Here is a 23,032-nt window from a genome sequence, read left to right as displayed (position 1 = left end):
TGAATTCTATGATTCAGTGGCTACCAGATATACAGCTCCCCCTCTCATGTTAAATTCCCACATTTCTCATTCCTCCCTCTCTCTCTCTTTCTGCAATTATTTTCCCATTTGCTCTGTCCCCAGTGCTAGGGATTACACACACAGTATTCCTGGTGCCAAGCTGTACTGCTGCTTTCCTGGTTTTGTGGAAGCTTTCTCTGCAGGGAAGAAGCATGGTCACTGCTCTGGATGAAAGATGAACAGCATGCCTGAACAAGGAATGATGAGAGTGTGCTCATGCCCCCAAGAGAGAGTCAAATACCTCTGTAAAACATAGTTTTAGACCAGGTGAATTTTTGAGGGAGGGAAATGGGTTGTTTCATATAATTTCATTGAACTCCTTGATACACTAAACAGAGTTTCATCTCCTTAAATCCTGAGATTATATGAGCTTTAAAAAAAAACAAAAGAAAACAACTTTATAACAGAATTGTTTCTAGATGTCATGGCTGCAAGGAGAAGCTTAGAAACATGACTCATAAGCATGTGAAATACCAGAGAGCAAAACTAAAGAGATTTCAAATTATTAGAAAACACAAACAAACTAGTAATGTTGGAGTCCTACTCATCTGAAATGCTTGCTTTTGGCAATATCTTGTCTCAACAGTTCTTAACTCCACCTGTTGCCAACACAGACATTTGCCTTTCTGTGGGCTCGGTATCTCCACAAAACATCCACCCCAAAAGCTGTAACTGTAGGAAGGGTCTTTGTCCAAACAAAGATTAATCATGAAACAGATGGGTTGGTTCGCCAACACTTTTGCATATAATCTCATGTGCATGTGCTGCAGTGAGTGCTCAGTAGTGGCCCCAAGAGGGGAGGAGTGTTTGGAGGACTGGCTAGAGCCTGTTCACCATCATGTGCCTCTGTTTGATGTCCTCAAACCCCACGGAGGTTGGGAAATGTGATACTCAGGTACTTGGGTGACAGACTCATTAAAAGGGGATGAGAAGGAAGCTTTAGCTAAAGATCAGCACAGGATGGGATTTTGAATTTAATTTTTATTGCAATGTTGAAATGAGATTCTTTTTAGTGGTGGGCTACCAGTCACTGACAGCCACTGTGGGCAGTGGCCCTGAGAGCTTGTTTCCCAAGATTTGATTATGTTTTGAAAACCTGCTGTACACCAGACACCCATCTATGGTCACACATAGATGAATAGAGACACATCAAAGGACTAAACAGATCTGCTTCCCTAGGTGTGGAAATGCAGGTGTTTATTTTCATATGGATTTGTATCCTATATTCCAGTAAATCCCCCATCCACACCTCCTATTGCCACATCTTTTTCACAGTGAGAGTCCACTTCTAACATGGCATGTCAGGTTCCTCAAGTTTTCCTATTGATTAGGTGAGAGACACTTGATGGTGTGTGTGATTTGAAACCTAGGCCAAGTAAAACATGTAACCATTAGTTTCCACTGAAACAGCTCAATAAGGGCAGTTCTTTAGGTTTCTTTCCTCCATCCCACCTACTGATTGTCATTAAACTTGCCAGCTTGGCCATGCAGGAGCACAGGAGCTAATGCTCTTGTAGCAAACCAAGCTAAAAAAGCCACCCTCCCCAAAGAACAAAATCCAGACCATTTTTTTTCCATATAGTATGATTATTTTGAACGTCATAACTTTATTGAGACACCAGTAGTTACCACCTTCACTTTGTTAACCACAAATATATAGGACATTGTAAACACAGGTGCCGAGGTGGCGGGGTTCGCTGCAGTTGAATTTTGGAACGGATGGGGACAAGGGAAGGGGGAGGAGGGGTGAAGGGACACTCGGGCTTAGACAAGACCACTCAGAGGATCCTGTATGCAGCAGGCCATCCATGAGTCATCGTATATTCGTATATATGTATAGCTTTATATTATACATCTTTTTAAATATATATATATAATATATATACTATACACAGGCAGTAATGTGGCAGGGGAAGAGGCAGGGCAGCCCAGGTGGTGTTATAAATGCCACACAGGCAGCAGGGAGTTGTCTGCATGGATGGTTTGAACTTGCTGCATGAGGTGGCCTCACTGGGTCCTTACCTTGTACCTGCTCTGGGGATGGGAGCTGAGACTCCTGTGGGAACCACCCTGCAATGCTGCCTTCCTGAGTCTTCCCAAGTGCTTGCAAGGGTACAAGGACAAAGACACCTCCTCCCCTGTGGGAACTGCCAGGAATAACGCAGAGAGGCAGGGTGTGTGATGAGGTGATGAACGGGTGGTGGGGAGCTGGGTGATCCAGGGATGGGGACACATCAGGAGGCTGAATCCACAGACAGAACTGGGGCAAGGTTTCATCTCTTTGCCCTTCACAGCATCTGCTTCCACAGAACAGTCCCTTACTTGGGGGCTTCGTAAAATAAGAAGACATCAAGGGGCCATTGCTCCCAACAGGGGATGTGTAATCAATCCTCTGTAATCAGAACAAATGGCAGAGGGGGAAGAAAGCCACTTTATCACTTTGCTTATACAGCCTTCCCTCTGATCTCCTAATCTCTAGAGTGAGGCTGATCTCACCCATACTTAAAATGCAAAAGGGACATGCTCCAGTCAGTAGGTCAGGTCTCGCCTATGATCACCAGAAATAGGCAGCACCTTATCAGAAGCACCTAAGATAAGATAAGCAGCCCTTTTTGTAGGTCTGTATATCTCATCAGCTACAGAACCAGCCAAATGCCACTGGAAATTGCATTCTGTATTTTGAAGGGCTACATGCAAAGAGTCCCATTCCCAGGTCTGTCATCAGCAACCCTCCTCTGCAAAGGCTGAAAGCACATGAACCCAGGTAGTGTATGTCCTCTCCCATGAGCAAAAGCAAGAAGTTGTCCAAGTATCTATTGTTGTAGTGTCCCTTGTCACATCAGTGCTTTTCTTATGACACAAAGCAAGGAGAATACAGAGAGATGGGAAGTAACCCAAGATGAAGTCACCTAGCTCGTGTCTCACTGAAGTGCTGGTTCTGAGGAGGAGGCTCATTCTTGCCTCAAGCCCACCTGAGCCCATCAGCTGGTTCCATGAGGGAAGCAAGCCCAAGAGGATAAAGAAAAGCTTGCTCATTAGTCAGCCCCAAATGGTGTTTAGCCACCTACATAACTCTCATGGGAGAAGGGGCATGCAAGATGCTCCTGCACCATACCCCAGATCAGAGTCCCAGGCAGATCCCCCACATACTGCCTGTACCTCTCCTTATGTGCCTAGTCACTCACAGAGGAGGGACCTCAAAAGGTACAACACATTTTTGTGCTGAGGGATGGTTACTGATAGCCTCCTCCTTCTCCTCTCCGTTCCCTCCCCACACTCCAAAAGAAAGCATGAAGGATGAAACAGATGAGTCTGGGTGAATACAACTAATTTCTCTCCTCCTCCACCTCATCATTCAATCATTCTTCTCCCATGGTGGAAGACAGACAGGAGGGTGCTCCCCCCACATCCAGTCACAACAAACCTCTCCCAATAAAGTAAACCCATCCCAAGCCTAAATATTAGGCTGAACCCACAGAAAATAAAGCTTGAGGGGCTTCCTTCCAAAAAACACCCCTCCTACTTACATTGTTGCATTCACTCATAGCCACAGAGCAAGGGATGTGTGCCTGTGCCCAGTCATTCCTGCTGTGTTCTTAGGGCCACCTGATCCCCCGCTCCAGTCCTCACCAGTGGGTAACCACCAGCAAGGCAAGGCAAGCCTGGGGAGGACAAGCCATGGGCACAGCCACCAGCAGCACAAGTGTGCTGGTAGGAACTGGGAGAAACAGTGCCTGTATAAAGTGGAGAACACTGCTTCACTTCCCTCTGGGGGCCTGTTGCTCTACAGTTTCTACCCCTTCCCTATCTTTGTGGGGCACTGGGAGGAGGGAAGGACTGGTAACCTTGACGTCCTCCAGATGAGATGTTCACATAGCCACAGGCCAGACCTGTGTCCCATTCTCCCCATTCCTAAGGGGGCTACGAGGAATAGGTTGGATGTCAAGTGCAGGGACTGACAGATTTTGGATCTGCTCCTGATCTCAGTGTTGCATCAAGCAGGGTGGCTGCCTGGGGGATGGAGCTCCTCACTGCTGCAAGGTAAAACCTTCTTCTTGTGCTCTCAGAGATGTAAGTGCCTGGGAAAATTGTCTAGATAGCTATTGCTGAATTATTTCCATTTAAGGGAAATCTGGCAATCTGTCTTCACACGCAGACCTAACTTGGAACAGAGAGTGGGCTTCCACAGTTCTGTCTTTACTTGAAGCAAAAGCATGAGGAGTGTGGAATGATACCCATACGAGCTCTATCTAAGAGTCACTGCTGCCACCTAGGCGACGCTTTAAAATCAGACAGGATCTGAGATGCTACAGAAGAGCACTAAGGTATGGTCTATGGCAAGTACAGAAAGACTACCTTTCAGACAACCCAGTCTGGCCCCAACAAATTCTCTGCACACCAAGGCCTCTTCCCTATCTGAGTGGGAGGCAAAGTGTAGCCGTACAGAGCAGGACCCTTGCCAGCCTGGCTGCACCCCTGTGCAAGAGCCAAACACATGCTGGCCATCCCAGCAGCAGTATTTCTTTCTAAGTAGGGTCCTGCTCCATTCCTGTGTGTTACAAAGATGGTGTCAGCAAGAGGCTTTGCACTATTTCAAAGGAACAGAGGAAGATTCAGCAGGACCTGAGAAGCAAAATAGTCTCTCCTCTCCTCCTGCCCTGGGTGAAATGACAAAGTTCCCCTCTCCCCCTTGGACCAGCCCAGCTGGGGTTGAAAGCTCTCAGGGCTCTTTATGAGCCTAGCCCTGCCATCATTCCCTCCCACAGCCACCGTATCTGGGCCCAGAGATTGAGCATGGCTCCCCTCCTGCATCATCAAGCACTGGTCTGGGAAGCAGTGACCAGCAGGATGTACAGGTGAGGGGAATCACCTCCACCTCAATCCAAGGGGGCTGAGGAAGGAGTGAATCTCAGAGCACTACCCCTCTGCTCTGCTCAGTCTCTTGCTGTAACCTACAGATGTGCCTGTGATTTCTGATTGTACCTGCAAATCTTCCTTCTCCCTTCCCATTTTCTCTCCTTGTGCTTCCCCCCCTCCCCAATACCACTTCTCCCAAACCCTCTAAAAATAAAGCACCCCTCCCTCACAAGCATGTGGCAGGGAAAAGCCCCCCTGTCTTTACATGGAGGATGCTGTTTCTTCTGTCCTCCAGGCCCCTCCTCACACTCTTGAATGCTGATTCCAACACCATTCTCCTCTCTGAGCCACCAGGTGCTCCAGACCAATTTGGATGTTCCCACATCTACTCCAACCTTTAGTGATACCATCTCTTCTGGGAAGGTCCCCGGTCCCTCTCATGTCTTCTGTTCTGCCTCCAGCACCCTTTCCCCTGCCCTGCTGGTGCTATAACTCCTCTCCTGTCCACAAGACAGACTGCACTCTGTAACAAGGCAGGAGGGAGAGGAGGAAAGTGGGAACCTTCCTATCAAAATGCAATTTTCTGAAAGATTTGGTTCTGGCAGGTAGCTTGGTGGGAGAGGAGAAGGAAAAGGTGATGGGGAAACCTTTTTCTTTTTTTTTTTCTTTTTTTTTTTTTTTTTGCTTTTTAAAAAACAATAAATAAAAACAGATGACCCAGAAGGCTGGAGCATAGCTGAGAGCCACCTCTTGTACCACTATGCACGTGTCTTGTTTGTGCCTCGGCTTTCTGCCGGCAGTGGGAACGGGGGCAGAAGGGAAAGGGGAAGGGAAAGGGGCATCAGTGGCTCAGTAGTTCTGCGTTTGGTACCCCTGTGTCTCAGTGTCGAAAGCATCTGCTGGAGGGGGCTGCTGGTATGTCCCCACCGCATCTGTAGCATCCTCCTCGTTCGTGTAGGGAGCATAAGGCATGCTGGAGTCCTGGCTTGGGTCCATGTAGTCCTGGGAGAAGAGGGCCGAATCGGCACCCAGCTGGAAACGCTGATACGCCAGGAATGCCTGGCCCACCTTTAAGGGAGGAGGTGGAGGGAAGAGATGGGAAGCAGAGAGGGGAGGGAAGAGGAAAAAGAGGAGGAACATACCGAAAAAGAGAAACAAACAAAAGTGAGGTTAGTAGCGGTTATGGATTAGTATGCAAGGCCCGCCTGACAGATCACCAGTGAAATGCCCCATGAGCATGGAAGTCCACACTCTCCCACAGAAAGCACGAGCCCACAAGGAGAGAGGAGGACTGGGGGGAGGGCTGCAAGACCAGCTGGCTGTGTGCAGCCTGTCAAGGCTCCCTGCTTTCTCTAGGATGGTCAGGGCACCTCCTGTCTGCTGGTAGGGTTTCACCAACATCAAACGGGTAGGGGAGGCTCAGCTGGCACATGGTTATCCCAGTCAGCCCCTCCTGGCTGTGGGAAGGAAATCTGCCTCGGCAACACCAGAGGGCTCAGCTGCTGGGCTGCATGTACGAGGCTATTTGACTTGTAGAGGCCAGTAAGGAGAGCAGGATTTGACACCAAGTACTGAGGTAGAGGTCATCCCCTGCAACACCTTCATCCACAAGGTGTAGCACAGACCTTGGGAAGGAGCAGCAGGAAACAAGGCAGCTGCTCCCCAGACCAGAGGACAGTTAGCAGCAAACTGCTGTCTCCTGCCTCAGGCACTACAGACAGGGCACCTTTTGGTGGACTGGGGGAGCCTGGGCACAACATTCAGCAGGCGTGGCTCACTGTCCTAGAGCATCCCTGAGAGAGGCAGGCAATCTAGCAGGTGATATGGGAGAGCATTTTGGGGAGCGAGGTCTGGGAAGAAATGGAAGAGATAAAATGGTGGGGGCAGAGGGCATCTCCTGGCTGAAGTATTATGTCTGAGCAGTCATCAAAAAAAGGCACAGTGGTGTTACACAGCATTAGTTAGGGTACGGGTGAGGGATAGAAGGGAGCAGAAGAGGAGAAGAAATTGGCAGTTCCAACTCTCCAGAGGGAGACCCCTGCATTCAATGGACAACCCCATTCCAATTCAATGGCCCATATCTTTCCATCCCATGCCCTGCAGTGGCCACACATTCATAATCAGGGCACTGGAACCAGCTCTGCTCAGTGACTTCCTCCAGCTGCATCCCTCCACCCCTTCCCCCAAATTCTCCCGTCAGCAAGGGGCACTAAGGCAGCAGGGATGGGGAGTTAGGGAACAGGGTATTGTATTCCTCCTGAAAATTAATGTCTCTGAGTCTCCAGAAAGCCAGAAATGCGAGGAAGCCCTGTGAGGAGAGAGAGGGGTGTGGGAAGGAGAATCAGTAAGGTAGAGCAAACCAGAGTGTTTGACTGAAATAAAAACAAACCCCAAGGAACCAGAGGAAGAGATGCCTGTTTGGCCACTTTCAAGTCTGTGCATGGGAGAGGATTACTGCAGGTGATGGCACCCCCAAAAGTGTCCTGAGGGACCCCTTACAAAAGCCCTGCTCCTTGTCTCACTTTCTGCTGGAGCTTGCAAGGGGCTTTCGGAGAGGAGTTCATGAAGGGAACACACACTGCTGTCCCTCAATCCCACCCGGTGTCACCATGGTGAGGGTGCTGACAGCACAACCCTTTGCAGCCCCCCTTCCTCTTTGACAGCTCCGTGGTCTTACGGCACCTTTCCTGTCTTGCCCCTGCCCAACATCAGGGCCTGTAGGAAGAGGAGAAGATAAAGCCACAAGGGCTTATGCATGGAGACAAGGTTAAAATGCTTTCCTGCTTGGCACTAGCCTGTCACTTCAGAAAAAAAGTCACTTGTGCTTGGTGCTCTCAGAGGCAGGAGGAAGTCATCAGAGATATTTATATTGCACCCAACAGTTTTTCCAGGAAGCTAGCAATAAAGAACTGCTGGGGAAAGGGCAGTCCTAAGACAGCACCATCACCTCCCTAAAAGGCGACCCAGTAAGGTGGGACTCCACTGGTGGGTGCAGAATCCACAAGAACAATGACAACATCTTGCATGATGGAAGCAAAGGTGGGAGGGAGATGGGTGCAACCCCTGGCCTGCAGCTCCCTTCTTTGTTTAGTGTCTGTGAGGTGAAAATGCTGTTGAAGTCCTCTGACACACAGAGAAAATGGTAACAGGTTGTCCAGAGAGGTGGTGGATGCTCCATCCCTGGAAACATTCAAAGTCACATTGAACTGGGCTCTGAGCCACTTGATCTAGTTGAAGATGTCCCTGCTCTTTGCAGGACGGTTGGACTAGATAGCCTTTAAAAGTCCCTTCCAACCCAAATTATTGTATGATTCTATGACAATGGTGGTTGGGAGCTGGCTTCTCCAAGGTCATATTAAAGGTCTGTCAAGAACACTCCTTACTGGGATTTGGGATTCTCTTTCCCATTGTGCTTATTAGTGCTCTAAAACCTTCTTCCATGTATGTTTGAGTCCCTGTTTCCCAAGTTTACTTCCAAACCACCTCCTCTCCTGTTTTCCCTTCTCAGAAGCCATGTAAACTGAGATCCCAGAGGGAACCACTCTTAGCCAGTCACCTTTCATTCCCCACAAGATAATACAGCACAGAGGACATTTGATCCAGCATCATGGCTACTGTACTCACCCAGGTAAAGATGGAGAAGAATGAGAATGCGATGGCTGCTCGGGCTGCATCCCCTCCCTCATTCAGTGGGTTGTCCTCTGGTTTCGAAGCTTGCCACTGGTTGGTCAGAAAGCAGAAGCCAACGAACCAGAGGAATGCCCAAAAGGCTGAGATGGACCACCACCAGCATGCCAAAGGGAAGCACAAAGACAAGAAGAAGATATGTGTGAGCATAACATATACACATTACACTTCTCTGGACATTTCAACCCTCTGAGACCCATCACTACGTTGCAGGCTTGGCCAAACTGATTGCTCAGCCAGTCTGAGCCCAAGTGAGCTGGCAGGCTCCCTGAAAGCAAATTGTCAAGGTGACCAAGAAGCGTCTGCAGAAAGCATCTCAGGAGAGTTCATTTGCTTGAGTTTGGATTGATCACAGGACTTGCATTTGGCCTTGGGAGGGAGCCTGAAGGGCTTCCAGTACTAGAGCCATCACCTGGGCTCTATGAAACAGGCACTGCTTCACAATCCTGTCCTGCAAGGACAAGCAAAGAGCAATACCTTCTACAGGAGTTGCAAAAGAGTAGGAAGCAGCTGGTCTGCAGTTACAGAGACCAGCTTGTGCTCAGGACAGAACAGCTCAGGGATTCACATCAAAAAAAGATGCTGAAAGATCACTAACATGCTGTGCCCCCAGGAAAGGGGTGAAGATAGGAGGTATTCACCCTCTGCCAAGCACAGGCAGACACCTGGCAGTGAGGGAAATGGGCATTCCAAAGCAACAGAAAAACAGGGCACAGTACTTCCCCTTCTCTTGTCAGCTGTACATAGGATTGCTAGGCAAGGGGCTAACTGTGAAAGAACTTGCAAGGCCAAAGTCCTTAGCAAATTCAAATGCTTCATCTGATCCTGCCCTCACTCCATTCCTGGCCCCTTTGACATATACCAGGGAGAACCTGACATTGAGCAGTCTGCCTGAGTGGCTGGAATAAGCCAGTAGGGCCAAACATCCAGGAACTCACCCGAGACTCCGATGTCCGAGAGCACTGCCTTCTTGCGGTCCTTGACGCTGCTGATCTGCGGGAAGTAGGCATCCAGAGCCAGGTAAAGAAGGCAGCTGAGGAAGGCGAGGACACCCACGGTAATGCCATAGTTGCAGGCATTGTGATTGCGGTTGAAAATGCAGTGCTCTTCTACCTCATCCATACGGTTCACGTACCCTTCATTGACAATGGAGCCGAACACCACGATAGAGAACACCTGGTGGGGAGGGAGGCCCGAGACACGTCAGGGCAAGCCCCATCTCTTTGGACCAGCAGAAAGGAGCAGAGCTCTGCAGGGGATAGACACGCTTCACCAGCCCCTTTGTGCTCTGCTGAGCTCCTGCCCTGCTGCCTTGCCTGGGTTGTAGCCACAGGGAATTTACTGGGAACGTGGTCTCTTTTTATTTATGAGGATTAACTTAAAATAGGACATTTTTAGATTGAACCTTTTTATCCATCTGACCTAAAGCAATGCAAAGCAGTTGCAGTCTAGAATAAGGGTGGCTTCCCACATACACACAGGGAGGTGACATGGAGTATAAACTGGGATATGGTTTTGGTGGGGGTGCCTGCATACAATGGCTTCAAGTAGTGGAAATCCGCTTAGTCTGCACTTACTCTCCCACTCACTCCTTTCTCTTCAAGAGATTAATTGTTTCTAACATGCATCTGTTCACTGATTTTATCTATCAAGCTACTATGCTCTTTTCCCCATCCACCCTCCCACAAGCCACAGCCCTGCTTGCTCTGTAGCTCCATTCTGCTGGGCTTCCATTCTCCCCCACACCATACACCTCTCTCCACCAGTTTTCCACCAGTCCACTCCATGACACCACCTATCCTTATGTTCAGTGACCCATATGCCAACAGCCTCCAACCTTCCCCACAGATCTCAGGGGCCAAACATACCTACTCCAGGTCCACTTGTCAGTGTGAGTACTCCCCACCTGTCACCACCAATGCCATTACATGTTATTTTAAATCAGGCAGAATTAAGGATGAGTCCAGGTAGAAATGCCCTAATCCGCAGTTGCTCGTCTAATCTTTGCTCATGGGCTTAGCCTTCATTGCCTGCCACAAGGCTGTCCCTCTTTGACACAGCAGGCTCAACAAAGCAGAGAGCTATTTACAGCAGCCCCAGTCTTGCACCTTGCATCTCAAATAAACAGTTTCCCCACTGAAGAAAGAGGGGAATATTAAGGCAGCAGGTACAGATTTTTCTTTGCAGGGCATCTGGAGACCCTCACTAGGAACAGCTGACTCGATGCTGCCTGCAAGAAGAGCCTCAGGGAAATGGAAATGGGACCTCAAGCATGGGATGAAATTACAGATGAAGTGCACTAGTACACCACCAGGGTACTCTGCCTGCCTGGGAGATGTCTGCACAAGACCTGGCACCCTTGGAACCACCACCCCATCCCCAAGGAGAAGCAGCAGGAGGCCAAGTCTCCTGCAGGAAGTGGAGCTAGGTCTGAGTGTTTGCCTGGTCAGGACCCCATATCCACTTAACCCAACCAAGCACCAGAAGACAACCCAGAAAGCAGAGAAGCAGCTGTTGATTAATGCCAACCCAATACACCACCTATCATTAGTGAGATTGGATACCCGAGATCCAAAACACAGACCTCTACTGCTTGGCCTGTGGCATCAAGAACCAGAGGAAAAGTTTACTTAAAGTCCCCCAACAGCCCTTGGGCAGATACTCAGCATCAACCACATTTCACCTGCCACACTCTAACAAATATCCACCGACACCAATATTATTTTTTTCACCTCAAGTCACATAATTGGGTCACACTTGGGTTGTTGCAACTGGGTGTATCACACTAGAGCAAACTAAAAAAAGCTGGAAGCTGGTGTTCCTAAGCGTAGGAGCTGTATGGGTTCTCTGCAAATCACAAGAGCTTTTTAAGTTTAGAAGTAAAATAACCGATTTGTCCTCCTCCTTCTTCTTGCAAATTGAGATCGATCATATTTTGCAGAAATTGCCTGTGAAAATTAAATAAGAATCTCTTCTACTAGAAGCAAAGATTTAGTCCTCAAAATTTCAGCATGAATGGTTTGGAAAGCAGCAAAATTGCAGACAATTACAGCCAGGCTCTTTCAGTGGGATGTCTCACACACCTTCACAAGAGGCTGGGCTGACAGGTCTGCTTAGGGTCATTGGCAATAACACCCTGTTCCTTTGACCCAAGGAATAGCTGACAGACTTCTTAAGTGACATCCCAATGTGACACTGTGGCCAGCACTGATGCTGGCACCTGAAGTACCAACCTCCATATCCTGAGCTTACAAAGTGCCCTGTTTTCTCCAGCATTAGACAGAAAGCTTGTCTTCACTTTGGAAGATGAGGAACAGCCTCTAAAGTAGCATAGTCTGGTGTTCAGCTTTGGTTTAGGACTCAAAACTGGTAAAATGTTGATTCCCTGAATCAGACAAACCCTTGCTGTATTGTGAGTCTGCTTACTCGTTCAGGATGAATGAACTTCTGTAACGGTCTCTCCCCAGAGACACATCTGTGGACCTACATCCTGATACACATCTTCTGTCTGCTCTTACCTTTGGGTTTGCTGCTGGGCTGGACAGAATAATTTATTTTCGCATTTGCTCTTTCATACCTTTTTATGCTAGCACATCATAAAAGCACAGCTGAGTCACAAGACTAGAGGAACATCTCCTTCTCACTAATTTTCAAGCAGAGGTGGCATTCTTAACTTTCTTTCTCCATCTGCAGTCAGCCAAGATGACAGACTTCTCTCCTATGAAGAGAAACCTGTTTCACAGCCTGGAGGTGCCCAAGGTATGATTTACAGACAAGCATGTGATTTCAGGTGATCCTAGGAGTTTTCTGGGGAGATTCCACTAAGCATATTCTCACTTGTGAGCAGAATAAGACACTGTGGACGCTTATCTTCTCTGTCCTGAAACAGACATCCCAAAGTACTCTTTGTCCTTAGGAAAGCTTTCTATGGACCAAAGAACAGTAGCTTAAGAGATGTCCTCCTTCTCTCTGTGTTTTCCTCACCATTGGCATCAGCTCTGATCCATGCTCCACTCCCTGGCTCTGAAGAGGGCAAAGAGAGGGTGTGCTCCTTTTACCAGCTTGTGACCACCCTGATGGCACAGCAAAACGCTGTGAGGACCCACTGTGCACAGAAGCCTTGAGCTGGGCTGGGTTACACTGACTGGGCAAGAATGGGCAGGCTCAACCCAGAGATTCCAGGCAGAGCTGGACAGCAGAAGAAGCAATTGCTGCTGCTGCTGCTGCTGCTGCTGCTGCTGCTGCTGCTGCTGCTGCTGACAGGCAACACCACCTGTTTTAGTCCCATGATATCCGTACCCGGAAACTGTTGTGACAAACAATTTTCTAAAAGAAATCATAGTTATGAGAGCTTAAATCTTGCAGCCAAAAACAGTTGCACACTTTATCCATGGAAGCTATTACTTGTTGGTAAAGGTGAAGCTGGGAGAAGCTCACTGACGTGGCAACTCATCTTAGAAAGAGCAAATATATTTTATTTCCTTTCTTTTTCCATGGATTTCACAATCCATGCCCTGCAAAATGATCCAAGCAGCAGATGCAGAATGAATGACTGCCTAGACTATAAACAAAGCACCAAGTTTTCAAGGATGAAGTGTTTTAGTTCCTGTTCCCATCACATCTGCAGTAAGGAAATGTAAGGAAATGCACTTGTAAGGAAATGCCAGTGACCACCAGCACTGGCACAAGCCTCTTACTGCTCTATTACTGCTGCTTATGTCTTCTCCTCCCATTTGGCACTCACCGCACAAAGCCTTGTCTATGGCCACTCATAAAGTGGCCCAAAAAACACATCCAGCTGCAAAGGGGAGGCGAGGAGAAGATGACAGAAGCCTTCTCCTGACTGAGCAGCGAGATGCAGGCAAGTGGCTTGTCCACAGGCTAACAGGAGGCTTCCTGAGGCTCCCAAATGCAGCCCATCCTTCCTTCCACTCTGCAGAGGGAGATCACTGGCCACTTTCTTATGCTTGGTAACAAAAACCAACCAACCATCCCCAGCTTTGTGCATTTAAGCTGCCTCATTTCTTCAGCAAGGCTGCTTCAGTCAGTTAACACACTTGAACTAACTAGATTTTTTGGTTGAGAGGGTTTCTTTAAGCCTCCAAGAGCAACATCAATGGGCAGGTGTGCAGCCTGTCTGGAGGTACCCATTTATTAAGCAGTAATATATTTGGCTACACTCAAAAAGGGACAGAAAAGAGCATTTGGAAAAGATCTGACCAACTCAGCTCTGCTGGTGGGACCAGCTTTGCTCTGCTTCACTGCTCCTTAAACACCATGTCCACATAAGTTGTTGCAATCATTTTCCTCGATCCCTGTTTTCATCCAAGAGCTTCGAAGACACCAAGTGCAGCCCAGAGCCAGGTGCATTGCAAAGCTGACACAGGCAGAGCAACGTGCCAAAAGACGCAGCAAAATGAACTTAATGCTTAGCACTGCAGGGAGGAGACAGAGAAGCTGAGAGTTTCCCTCTCCTTGTTTCTCAAGGGGCTCATGCTGGCCGTTACAGGCATGTAAAGGCTCATTACAGTGAGAAAAGTGCAAACCAGGCAAAATTCTGCATCTTGTCACAAAATACCTTTTTTATTCCCCCTTTGGTAAATTAAGTGGTGTGATTTTGCCAAAGGTAAAAGTGAGAGATGAGAATAGAGCCTCTCCAGTCCCTCCCTGCTGCAGGCTCAGCCCTGCAGAAAGACAGGCAAAACCTCCTGAGCATCATGTGAGGCGTTTTCCACCATGCTGCCCATCCCCAGCCGTGCATCAGATGCTCCTGAGCATCATGTGATGGATGCAAAGCACCACCAGCCAGCCTCTGGCAGTGCACTAGGATTTTCCTGCACCTCATCCCAGGACTTTGTCATGCTGCCTTCCTGACTTCATTGCCAAGATCCCCATTGATAGCTGTGGTGGGGATGAGGCTGAAGAGGGTTTCTGCCGAACTGCCTGCTTGGGCTCGCTGCAATGCCCTACAGTCACAGCCTCTGTCGCACTGCGTGCTGCCTCTCCCTCTCACACACCCCCCCTTTTTTATTCTGTTATAGAGAGGAAATAGTTTGATGACATGATATTCCTCAGGGGACTTCAAATCAAATCCCTCTCAGGCAGAACGAAGTCATAACCTCTTCTGAGTCTGATCTGGTAATGACCAGAAATAAATCTGTTTAAAAAGAAAGCAAGAGCAGGACATGGTGCAAATGATAAACTGGCAGAGATGATCTGGCTCTCCTTTTCATTCAGCCACTTGCAAATGGAGTCTCTGGAAAGCTTTGGAGTGCCCTGCACAGACATGGAATATTATTATTGTTATTGTCATTAAATCTACTTGTATTTAGTTCATTTTGAAGAAAACACATGCAGCTTTTGAGATGCATGGGACTGGCAGCTTGGAAACAGGCGGTCTCTATTTATTCCCTCCAGCCAGAACCACGCAGGCAGCAAACAACTCCAGCCCACAGTCTCGACAGTCTGAGCCTTGTGCAGGTGCTAGAAGAGGCCAGTCTCCCTGGACCCCATTTCCCTCTACATGGGACAGGGGAAAAGCATGGCTATGCCAGCACCTCCCTCCCAGCTCACTCTCCCTTGCCATCAACCACATGGTACCAGCTCCCAGCCACGGCTGAGCCGGAGCAGGTGACTGGAGGGAGAAAAGCTCTGAATCCCTAATTCCTGCCATGGGATCTGGGACACACTTTCCTGGCCAGCCAGCAATTTTTTCACACATGGTTTGGCAGCTGACTGCCTGGCCATTAACCCTTCTGCCTCCCACCAGACCTGTTCTCAGGTCTCATGCACTTCCCATGGTTAAACAGCATCTTCTGTCCCACCACTGCTGGTGACAACTCTTCACAATCACACACCCATGGTGGCATCCAGGTTGTTCTGTGCTTTCTATATGGTCCCTACATTGCTGTGACACCACCCAAAAGTTGCATCTTTTTCCTAGGTGAAAAGTTCAGTTTTCTTTCTAGCAACACATCCCCCCTCCTTGGCTTGGCTGTGCCAACATAGGCAGAGAACTACACCCTGTACCACCTGCAGTGCCTGCTTCTCTTGCAGCCATGTGGGTCCTCTCTGCTGCCTTGTTTTGCCACAAATATTTGCTTTAGCCATGTCCCATCACCACGCAGTTCCGCTGCTTCTCCCCTGTATGCCTCTCATGTTTTGAAACAGATTACATATGGTTGTGTTACTTTTTCTCATGTTTCTGAATGTCTTTGGTCCCTATTGCTACTTCTCACATTTTTATCTGTAAATGTCATTAATGAGAGATTTGTTCCTGCTCCAAGATCCTTCCTGGAAATGCTATGCTGGAAACAACACAACCTGCTGTATCCAACCTGAATCACTGTACAACTGTGCATATTTTTCATCTTCTGACACAGCCTTTCACCCAATCTCAGTGGCAACGAAATCCCAAAAATCCTTTTGAAGCTCACCTAGGCAAGGGCATCCCATGAAGAACTGTCCCTAGGGTTTGACTGAAAGCAAGTGCTTTGAACCACCACGTTCCTTTCATGTGCAGCAATCTACCTCACAAGCACACAGCCAGCGAGCTTGGTAGCTGCAGCAAAAATGGGGTGAAGTAGCAGAGGCAGAAAGCATGAGCTATGGGTCAGGAACATGGGCAATGCCTCAGCTAAATTAACTGGGGACAGAAAGAAGGAGGGAGTCCAGTTGCAGCTGGTTTTAGACTAACAAGGCCTCCAGGCTTTACAGCTCAGCTTAACAACCATTGCAAGCCCATACTAAGTGTCCTTGGGAAGAGACAAGTGGTGTTGTAAGCCAAGCATGAGTGTGGCAAGCCAGGGACCTACTGGCAAGGCAGGAGATGGGGCTCTCTGCCATGCTGTGGCTAGCTCCCATCCTCCAACTTTTAGGTGCCAACCACTCATTGGGAAGTCAGGAATGTGGTTCCTGTCCTCCGCCTTTGTTGTCTGCTCAGCTGCAGCTGCTTGGGATGTGCTGTGCCTGTAGACACAGGGAACAGCCCTTCCCATACCAGTTCAAATGTTCTGGATGCTCCTATCAGGCAGATGACTTGGTGGCGACAGCAGTAAGTGATAGAAAAGGAGACGGAGTGCCTCTCCTCACCAAACCACCCTTTGGAGAGGCAGTGACCTTGGTGTCGGAGGGGGACTCGGCCCCTCAACCTATGTCACAAGTTTTAATGGGCTGCTTTGTCTGTGCGGCTCTGCTTAGAAATACTCTTACTCAAGCCCACATCAAAGCAAGCTAAGCCTGCTTCCAAAAACAGAGTTACTTTTGCCTTGTTAGGCTTTTGCATCAAGCAGCACTTCAGTTCCTCCAGCAAGCAGGTTTCCAAGCAGACAGGAGCACCTGGAACAACCTGTTTCAATTAGCATTTTACTTATTTATGGCGCCAGCGCTACATCCAACGCCTGCAGGCTGCAGAGGAGCCATCCAGCTCCCCTGCACCAGTGTGGAAAGCACTGCTGCACTGCCCCGTGGGTCAGGGCACAATGGGAATAGGTAGGGATGCGCTCACACTCGCCTGCTTTATTTCAAGAACAATCCTGGAGCTGTGCAGCCCTAGGTCGGTGTGGGTCACCCAACACCAACACCCCCAGCTTCTGGGTCACCTAAACATCCAAACCCGACAGGGGAACCCCACAGAGCCACCACTGATCACCAGCACACCACACCAGGCAACCAGGCAACCTTGCTGTAGGGAGACACTCACTCTGCTGTGCCTGCTGACATCCAAAGCGCACACGAAACCTGAGCTGCCTCACAACACTGTCGTGGTGGACAGATGTTCCAGAATTGCTAAGCTCTTTCCATAATTTAGCGTTCTCCTTGTCACATTTATTCTATCTCCTCTTCTGCAAGGAGCAACATAAACAATTTTTGGTCACCCCATCTGTTCCTGATCCTGCAGTTCTCCCTGGAGATTTGCCACTACCTCAACTGGGCTCCAAACTCCCTGGGCAGGAGCCAGTTTTGGTGCCTGTTGGCAAAAAGCCACATGCACCTCTGTGCCATCATGAAGTCTGCTAAAAGGCAGCGTGATCCAAGCACAAGGTCAGCACCTAAGGAAGTGATCATGAGAATTTCTGCTCTCAGGGAAAGCTCATCACATGAAACAGGCCAAAAGGAGCCTCCAGCTTCCCTGGGAGAGACAATGGACCATTCATGCCATGAGCAGGATAAAGGCAAATGAGATCTCAGGAGATGGCAGTCAAAATACTTTCAGTGTGTGCAAAAACATGTGAAAGGAAGGATTCTCAGAGAGACCACAAGGAGGGAGAGCCTGTGGCCACCAGAAGAGTTTGGCTCACAGAGCCTGGCGCTAGAAAGTCTATGTATGGATGCAATCACAATCTATAAATACCCAGGGGAAAACACCAGGGATGGAAAAGCACCATTTAAACTGAAGGGCAAAAGATCATAAAAGTAAACAGGTATCAAACAGATTTACAGCGGAAAGCCTCTGACCACTGCAACCACGGAACCCTCTCTCCGAGGAAGTGAGAAGGGAAGAAAACCATGAACTAGCCTTTTTTCAGCAAAGTTCATTTTCCAATTTATGGAAGGGGCCATAAAGGGACTGATGCTTGTGACAGCCTGAGAGAGGATTTCACTGCCAACAAGGACCCCTCTTGGTCTCAAATTTCAAGAAAAGACTGAAACTACAACTACATACTTGGGGTGAGCTTTTGGTTCCCCTGCTTTGTTAAAGGAGAGATGCATGGGAGAACACACAAGACCAAGCCACTGGAAAAGCAGGAGAACGAAGCCATAGCCTTGTACCATGATGACCATGCCACCTTCCCTTGATGAACTCCTGACCTGGAGCACCTCCAGCTTCTGCAAAATTACTTTAATTTCCAGGGGCAAGTGAAGTGCCTGGGGTAAATCCCATCCTGTCCTCTGTCAAGGTCAGATGGGCAGGGAGAAATAGCATGGGGTCCCAAGGAGCTGCTGCTCTCCAGAAAGTGCCTCTTGCCAGGAGAGACCTTGCAGGGCACAGAAATGAGCTCAGCAAGCAAGTCAATAGCGTCTGAGATACTCTGAAGAGGATTAGGTGCCTAATTAAAAAACGTATTTCTTGTCTCTCTCCCTCACCTGGCACCTCTGGGAAGCCAAAATCCTGCAGTGCTTGCATGAAGGGGGAAAAAAACCCACCAGAGCGAGAGGCAGATAGAGAAAGATAAAATTCTGCCACAGAGATTAGAGGAGAGCCTTTGTAGGTCACATCACGTCCATCATCCCGGGGCACACAGGCTGGCTCCACTCCAGCCTTCCAGGGGCGGGGGGCACACATACCCCACGCCTGGCACCCAGCAGCAGCCAACCCGCTCCCAGCGTGATGTGCTGTGCTGTAAACAACCTCAGGCAGACGGACAGACAGACAGAACGCCCGCATTTATCAAGTCCTCAGCTGTCCTGGGGCTCTCCAGCCATCCTCCGAGTCAACCTGGAGGGGATCTCACGCACCCACCCAGCCGGGACGACAAGGGCTGCCTCTCCACCACCACCCGCAAGCCAGGCCACCTTCCCTTTTGCTCCTTGTTTCCACCCGGCACTGTTTTTATTTTATTTTATGTTGCCAAAGCCAGCCTGCCGCTTTGCCTCCCAGCTCCCATGCGCATGTGTCTCCCTTGCGCTCTCTGCCTGCCCTCCCTTCTCCGCTCCTGGATAAAACCTCAATCTCTCCCCCGCCAGCTCCCTGCTGCAGCTCTCGCTCCCTTAATCCCAATGACCTTCTTGAACAAACGCGCCAGCCCCGTGGGCAGCCATGGGATCAGTGTCACGGGAAGAAGGAGAAACCTTCCCATGACACTCCCGTTAGGCTCCCCTTTCCCCCGGCCCCCTTCCCCACGAATTACAAAGAGGAAAACATTACAGGGAAAGCAGGTTGGGAGGCTGAGAGGATAAGGGTAAAACACAGAGCAACATCCAGCCCCCACAGCCTCCTCAATTCACCCCACCACGGCCTGAGCCCAGCACCCTCTGACCCACAGGGAAGCAATTTCAGGACTGCAGCATTCCCCCCTCCCGGGTTCCTCCTGTCACCCCACATCCTGCTGTCTCTCTGCATCCACCATAAACACACAGGCATGGAAGAGTGAGAAGACACCCCACCCTGGAAACCACCAGAGATGGAGACAGGGTCATGGTGCAGCCTGACTCACCCTTTCCCTCCCCACAGATGAAAACCCAAACCAGCCTGCTCTCACCCTACAGATGGGCCCATATCCACACACGCAGACATATACGTACAGCTGTACATCTGTGTGCATGTCTGCATGTGGATACACCTGGAGATTTATACAGACAGAGATATATATTAACACAGAGACAGAACCCTACATCCAAACATATAAATATAACAGGGACACAGCCATAAATGCTACGGAAGCATATATATGTACATATCTCTATCTACAGATCTAGGCTGTGCAGAGACATACTGATGGACACATGCATATTATGTATGTGGATACATGCACATGCACATATAATAGCATATAACGGCGCATAACATACAGTGTAGTGATTATATATATACATATGTGTGTGTGTGTGTGTGTGTGTGTGTGTGTGTGTGTGTGTGTGTGTACATGCAGGTGTGCAGGAAGGTCAGATCGGGGCCGGTGACGGCCGCACGTCCCGGAGGGAGCCCCGCGTCCCCCGCAGCCCGGCGGGTCGCCCCCCGCCCCGGTGCCGGTGCCGGTGCCGGTGTCCTTACCCAGGAGACGAACCGCAGGATGGTCTGCGGCTGCCGAATGAAGGCCTGCGGGTCGAAGGCGCCGCCGGCTTTCCCCGCTCCGAAGGCGCCCCCGTCCATGGCGGCACGGGGGTGGGCGGGCGGCAGGCGGGGGGCTCGGCGGGCGGTGCCGGGCTGCGCCGAGCCGAGCCGAGCCGAGCCGTGCCTGGCAGCCCGGCGGCGACGAGCCGCGCGCGCCCGCCCGCCCACGGGGACGCGCCGCGCCGGGAGCGCGCACAGCCCCCCCTTCCCTTCCCTTCCCTTCCCTTCCCTTCCCTTCCCTTCCCTTCCCTTCCCTTCCCTTCCCTTCCCTTCCCTTCCCTTCCCTTCCCTTCCCTTCCCTTCCCTTCCCTTCCCTTCCCTTCCCTTCCCTTCCCTTCCCTTCCCTTCCCTTCCCTTCCCTTCCCTTCCCTTCCCTTCCCTTCCCTTCCCTTCCCTTCCCTTCCCTTCCCTTCCCTTCCCTTCCCTCTGCCCCGCCGCTCATGGTGAGGATGAACGTGGGGCCAAGCGTGCCGGGTCCGTGGGGTACCCGGGGTGCGGGCACTGCGGGGTTGGGATCACCTGCCGGTACTACGGCAGGTCATCCCAGACCCCCGGGGGAGGAATGGGGGCGATGCCGTTCCAGGGTTGTGTGGGGCCCAGCAGGGCGAGCCCCCCCGCCCGCCCACCCACGGCCCCTGCCCGGCCCTAGTGACTGTGTCCTGTCCTGGGCACCCAGGTACGAGACAAGGAGCTACCCGAGGGGGACCCGCAGAGACCACAAAAACGATTTGGTGTCTGGAGCATCTCTTAGGAGGAAAGACTGCAGGAGCTGGGCCTGTTTAGTGTGGAGAACAGAAGACTGAGAGGGGATCTCATTAATGCATATAAATATCTCGAAGGTGGGTGGATGGTGCCAGACGCTTTTCGGTGCTGCCCAGCAGAGCAATAAGCTAAAACACGAGGAGTTTCACTTCAAGATGAGGAAGAACTTCTTTACATTCAAGGTGGCAGAGGCACTGGAACAGGCTGCCCAGGGAGGTCATGGAGCCTCCCTCTCCAGAGACAGCTGGATGCCTTCCCATGTCACCTGCGGTAGGTGTCCCTGCCAAAGGACTAGGTGATCTCCAGGGGTCACTTCCAACCCTAGCAATTCTGTCGTTCTGGGATGCTGCCCCACAGAGGTCCCCAAAGAGGGGTAAGGTTGGGCCCTTGGGCACAACCCATTATCCCTGACCAGATGCCTGCCCTGGACAAAGATGCTCAGTGAGGCTCAAAATCACACTGCAGCAAAGCCTGAGGCTCTCTCACATTTCCAACATCCGCCACCCTACTTGCACTGTGTCCCTGGGAGAGGGTGGGAAAAGGACCTCTCTGAACATGGGGAGTCCAGATTTCGGGGAGACTCCCTGGCTGTAGGAGGCAGATACTGATAGATACCTTGCACTCCAGAGACTGCAGTCTTAAGAGTAACTTGGGCTTCTCCAAAGTTCCAAAAATTGAGCAGCTGTTCCTCACCTTTTGTGAGGCGGGTTGGTAGTAGAAAATGGACATTCCTCCATCACATCCAGCCACAGAATTCTAGAATGGTTTGGGCTGGAAGAGACCTTAAATGTTATCTAGTCCAAACCTCCCTGCAATGAGCAGGCACAACTTCAACTAGATCAGCTTGCTCAGAGCCCTGTTCAACCTGACCTTGGATCTTTCCAGGGATGGAGCCTCCCTATGTTAGGAAGATGGAGCTGCAGTGCCAGCACAGCTGGATCCTTAGCTCTCCATCCAGGTCAGTCTGGGGGCAGGAATCTCCCTGCCATGTCGTGTCAAACACATCCTTGTCTGTGAGCCCCAGGAGATCCTGAGGGCAAACTCTGGATGCCCCATGAGTGGCAGGCTCCAGACCACCTAGCTCTGGGTTCCACAGGTTCCATTGCCTTGGGTTTGCATCCCCTTCCATACCACAGGCTGTGGTGGATTAAGCCCCATGTTCATTATAATGACACAGATGAAATTTCATGAAATGAAATTTTGAAACTCCATTTCATGAAAGGAAATGAAAATTCACTGAATGAAACTTTGAAATTTCATGAAACGAAACCAAATGAAATAAGATGAAACGATTAAATGAAGCTTGATGAAATTAAATTAAAACGACACGTCAAAATGCTGTGTCAGGAAATGAAATGCAAAAATTTCGTTCATCTAATGAAATGTCGTGGAATGACATGGAACGGAACGAAGTGAAATAAACATTATCTGTTATGACCGGTGACCGTGCGCACGGACGCTCCCCACAAGCCCCGCCTCAAGGTTCGCACGATGTTTCTCCGCGCATCGCTGCCCGCTCACCTTTCTGGCCTCGCTCGCCGCCCGTAGCGCCGCGGCACCGCCCACCCTCTCGCGAGACCGGAAGGCGGGGCGCTTATAAAGGCTGCGCGCCAGGGGGGCGGCCCTTCCGGCCCGGCGCGTGGACAAGATGGTAGGTGCGGAGTTGTCAGGCCTTGCCGCGCATCCCGCGGGCATCGCCGCCATCCCGGCCCTGCCCGCCGCACGGTCCCGCGCCCGCCGCCCCCGGCAGCTGCGGGATGCCGAGCGGGGCTCATTTCGGGGCGCGGGCGAGGCGTTGCGCGGGGAGGCCGGGCGGGCCTGCGCGGGGTTTGGGTGGCGCGGACGGCTGTGGGGGCATTTGGGGCTCGTTTTTCTAGAAACGAGGGCGGCTTT

At 50.4% G+C, this 23,032-nt stretch overlaps 1 protein-coding gene across 1 annotated transcript; it reads right to left on the bottom strand.

The window, feature by feature from the left end:
• Positions 1 to 5,457: 5,457 nt before the first annotated feature.
• On the bottom strand, positions 5,458 to 20,416 carry SYNGR1 (synaptogyrin 1). Its single transcript, XM_062491354.1, has 4 exons — positions 20,318 to 20,416; positions 9,543 to 9,780; positions 8,542 to 8,687; positions 5,458 to 5,985 (listed from the first exon to the last, which is right to left on the bottom strand). The coding sequence occupies exons 1-4, from the start codon at positions 20,414 to 20,416 to the stop codon at positions 5,767 to 5,769; spliced, it is 702 nt and encodes a 233-aa protein (XP_062347338.1). The 3' UTR covers positions 5,458 to 5,766.
• Between the last annotated feature and the right edge of the window lie 2,616 nt (positions 20,417 to 23,032).

The sequence above is a fragment of the Cinclus cinclus genome, chromosome 4 (assembly GCF_963662255.1).
Source record: "Cinclus cinclus chromosome 4, bCinCin1.1, whole genome shotgun sequence".
In the NCBI taxonomy this organism is placed as follows: domain Eukaryota; kingdom Metazoa; phylum Chordata; class Aves; order Passeriformes; family Cinclidae; genus Cinclus; species Cinclus cinclus.
Note: the sequence above shows the minus strand (reverse complement) of the source record. Positions and strands in the feature narration are given on the sequence as shown.

Bases quoted from the DNA above. Each gene is read 5' to 3' on its own strand.
- SYNGR1 (XM_062491354.1), bottom strand. From the start codon at position 20,416: ATGGACGGGGGCGCCTTCGGAGCGGGGAAAGCCGGCGGCGCCTTCGAC. The intron at 9,781-20,317 runs GTAAGGACACCG...CCTCCCCACCAG, and splicing joins TCCTGCGGTTCGTCTCCTGG to GTGTTCTCTATCGTGGTGTT. The intron at 8,688-9,542 runs GTGAGTTCCTGG...GGTCCATCTCAG, and splicing joins CTCGGACATCGGAGTCTCGG to CCTTTTGGGCATTCCTCTGG.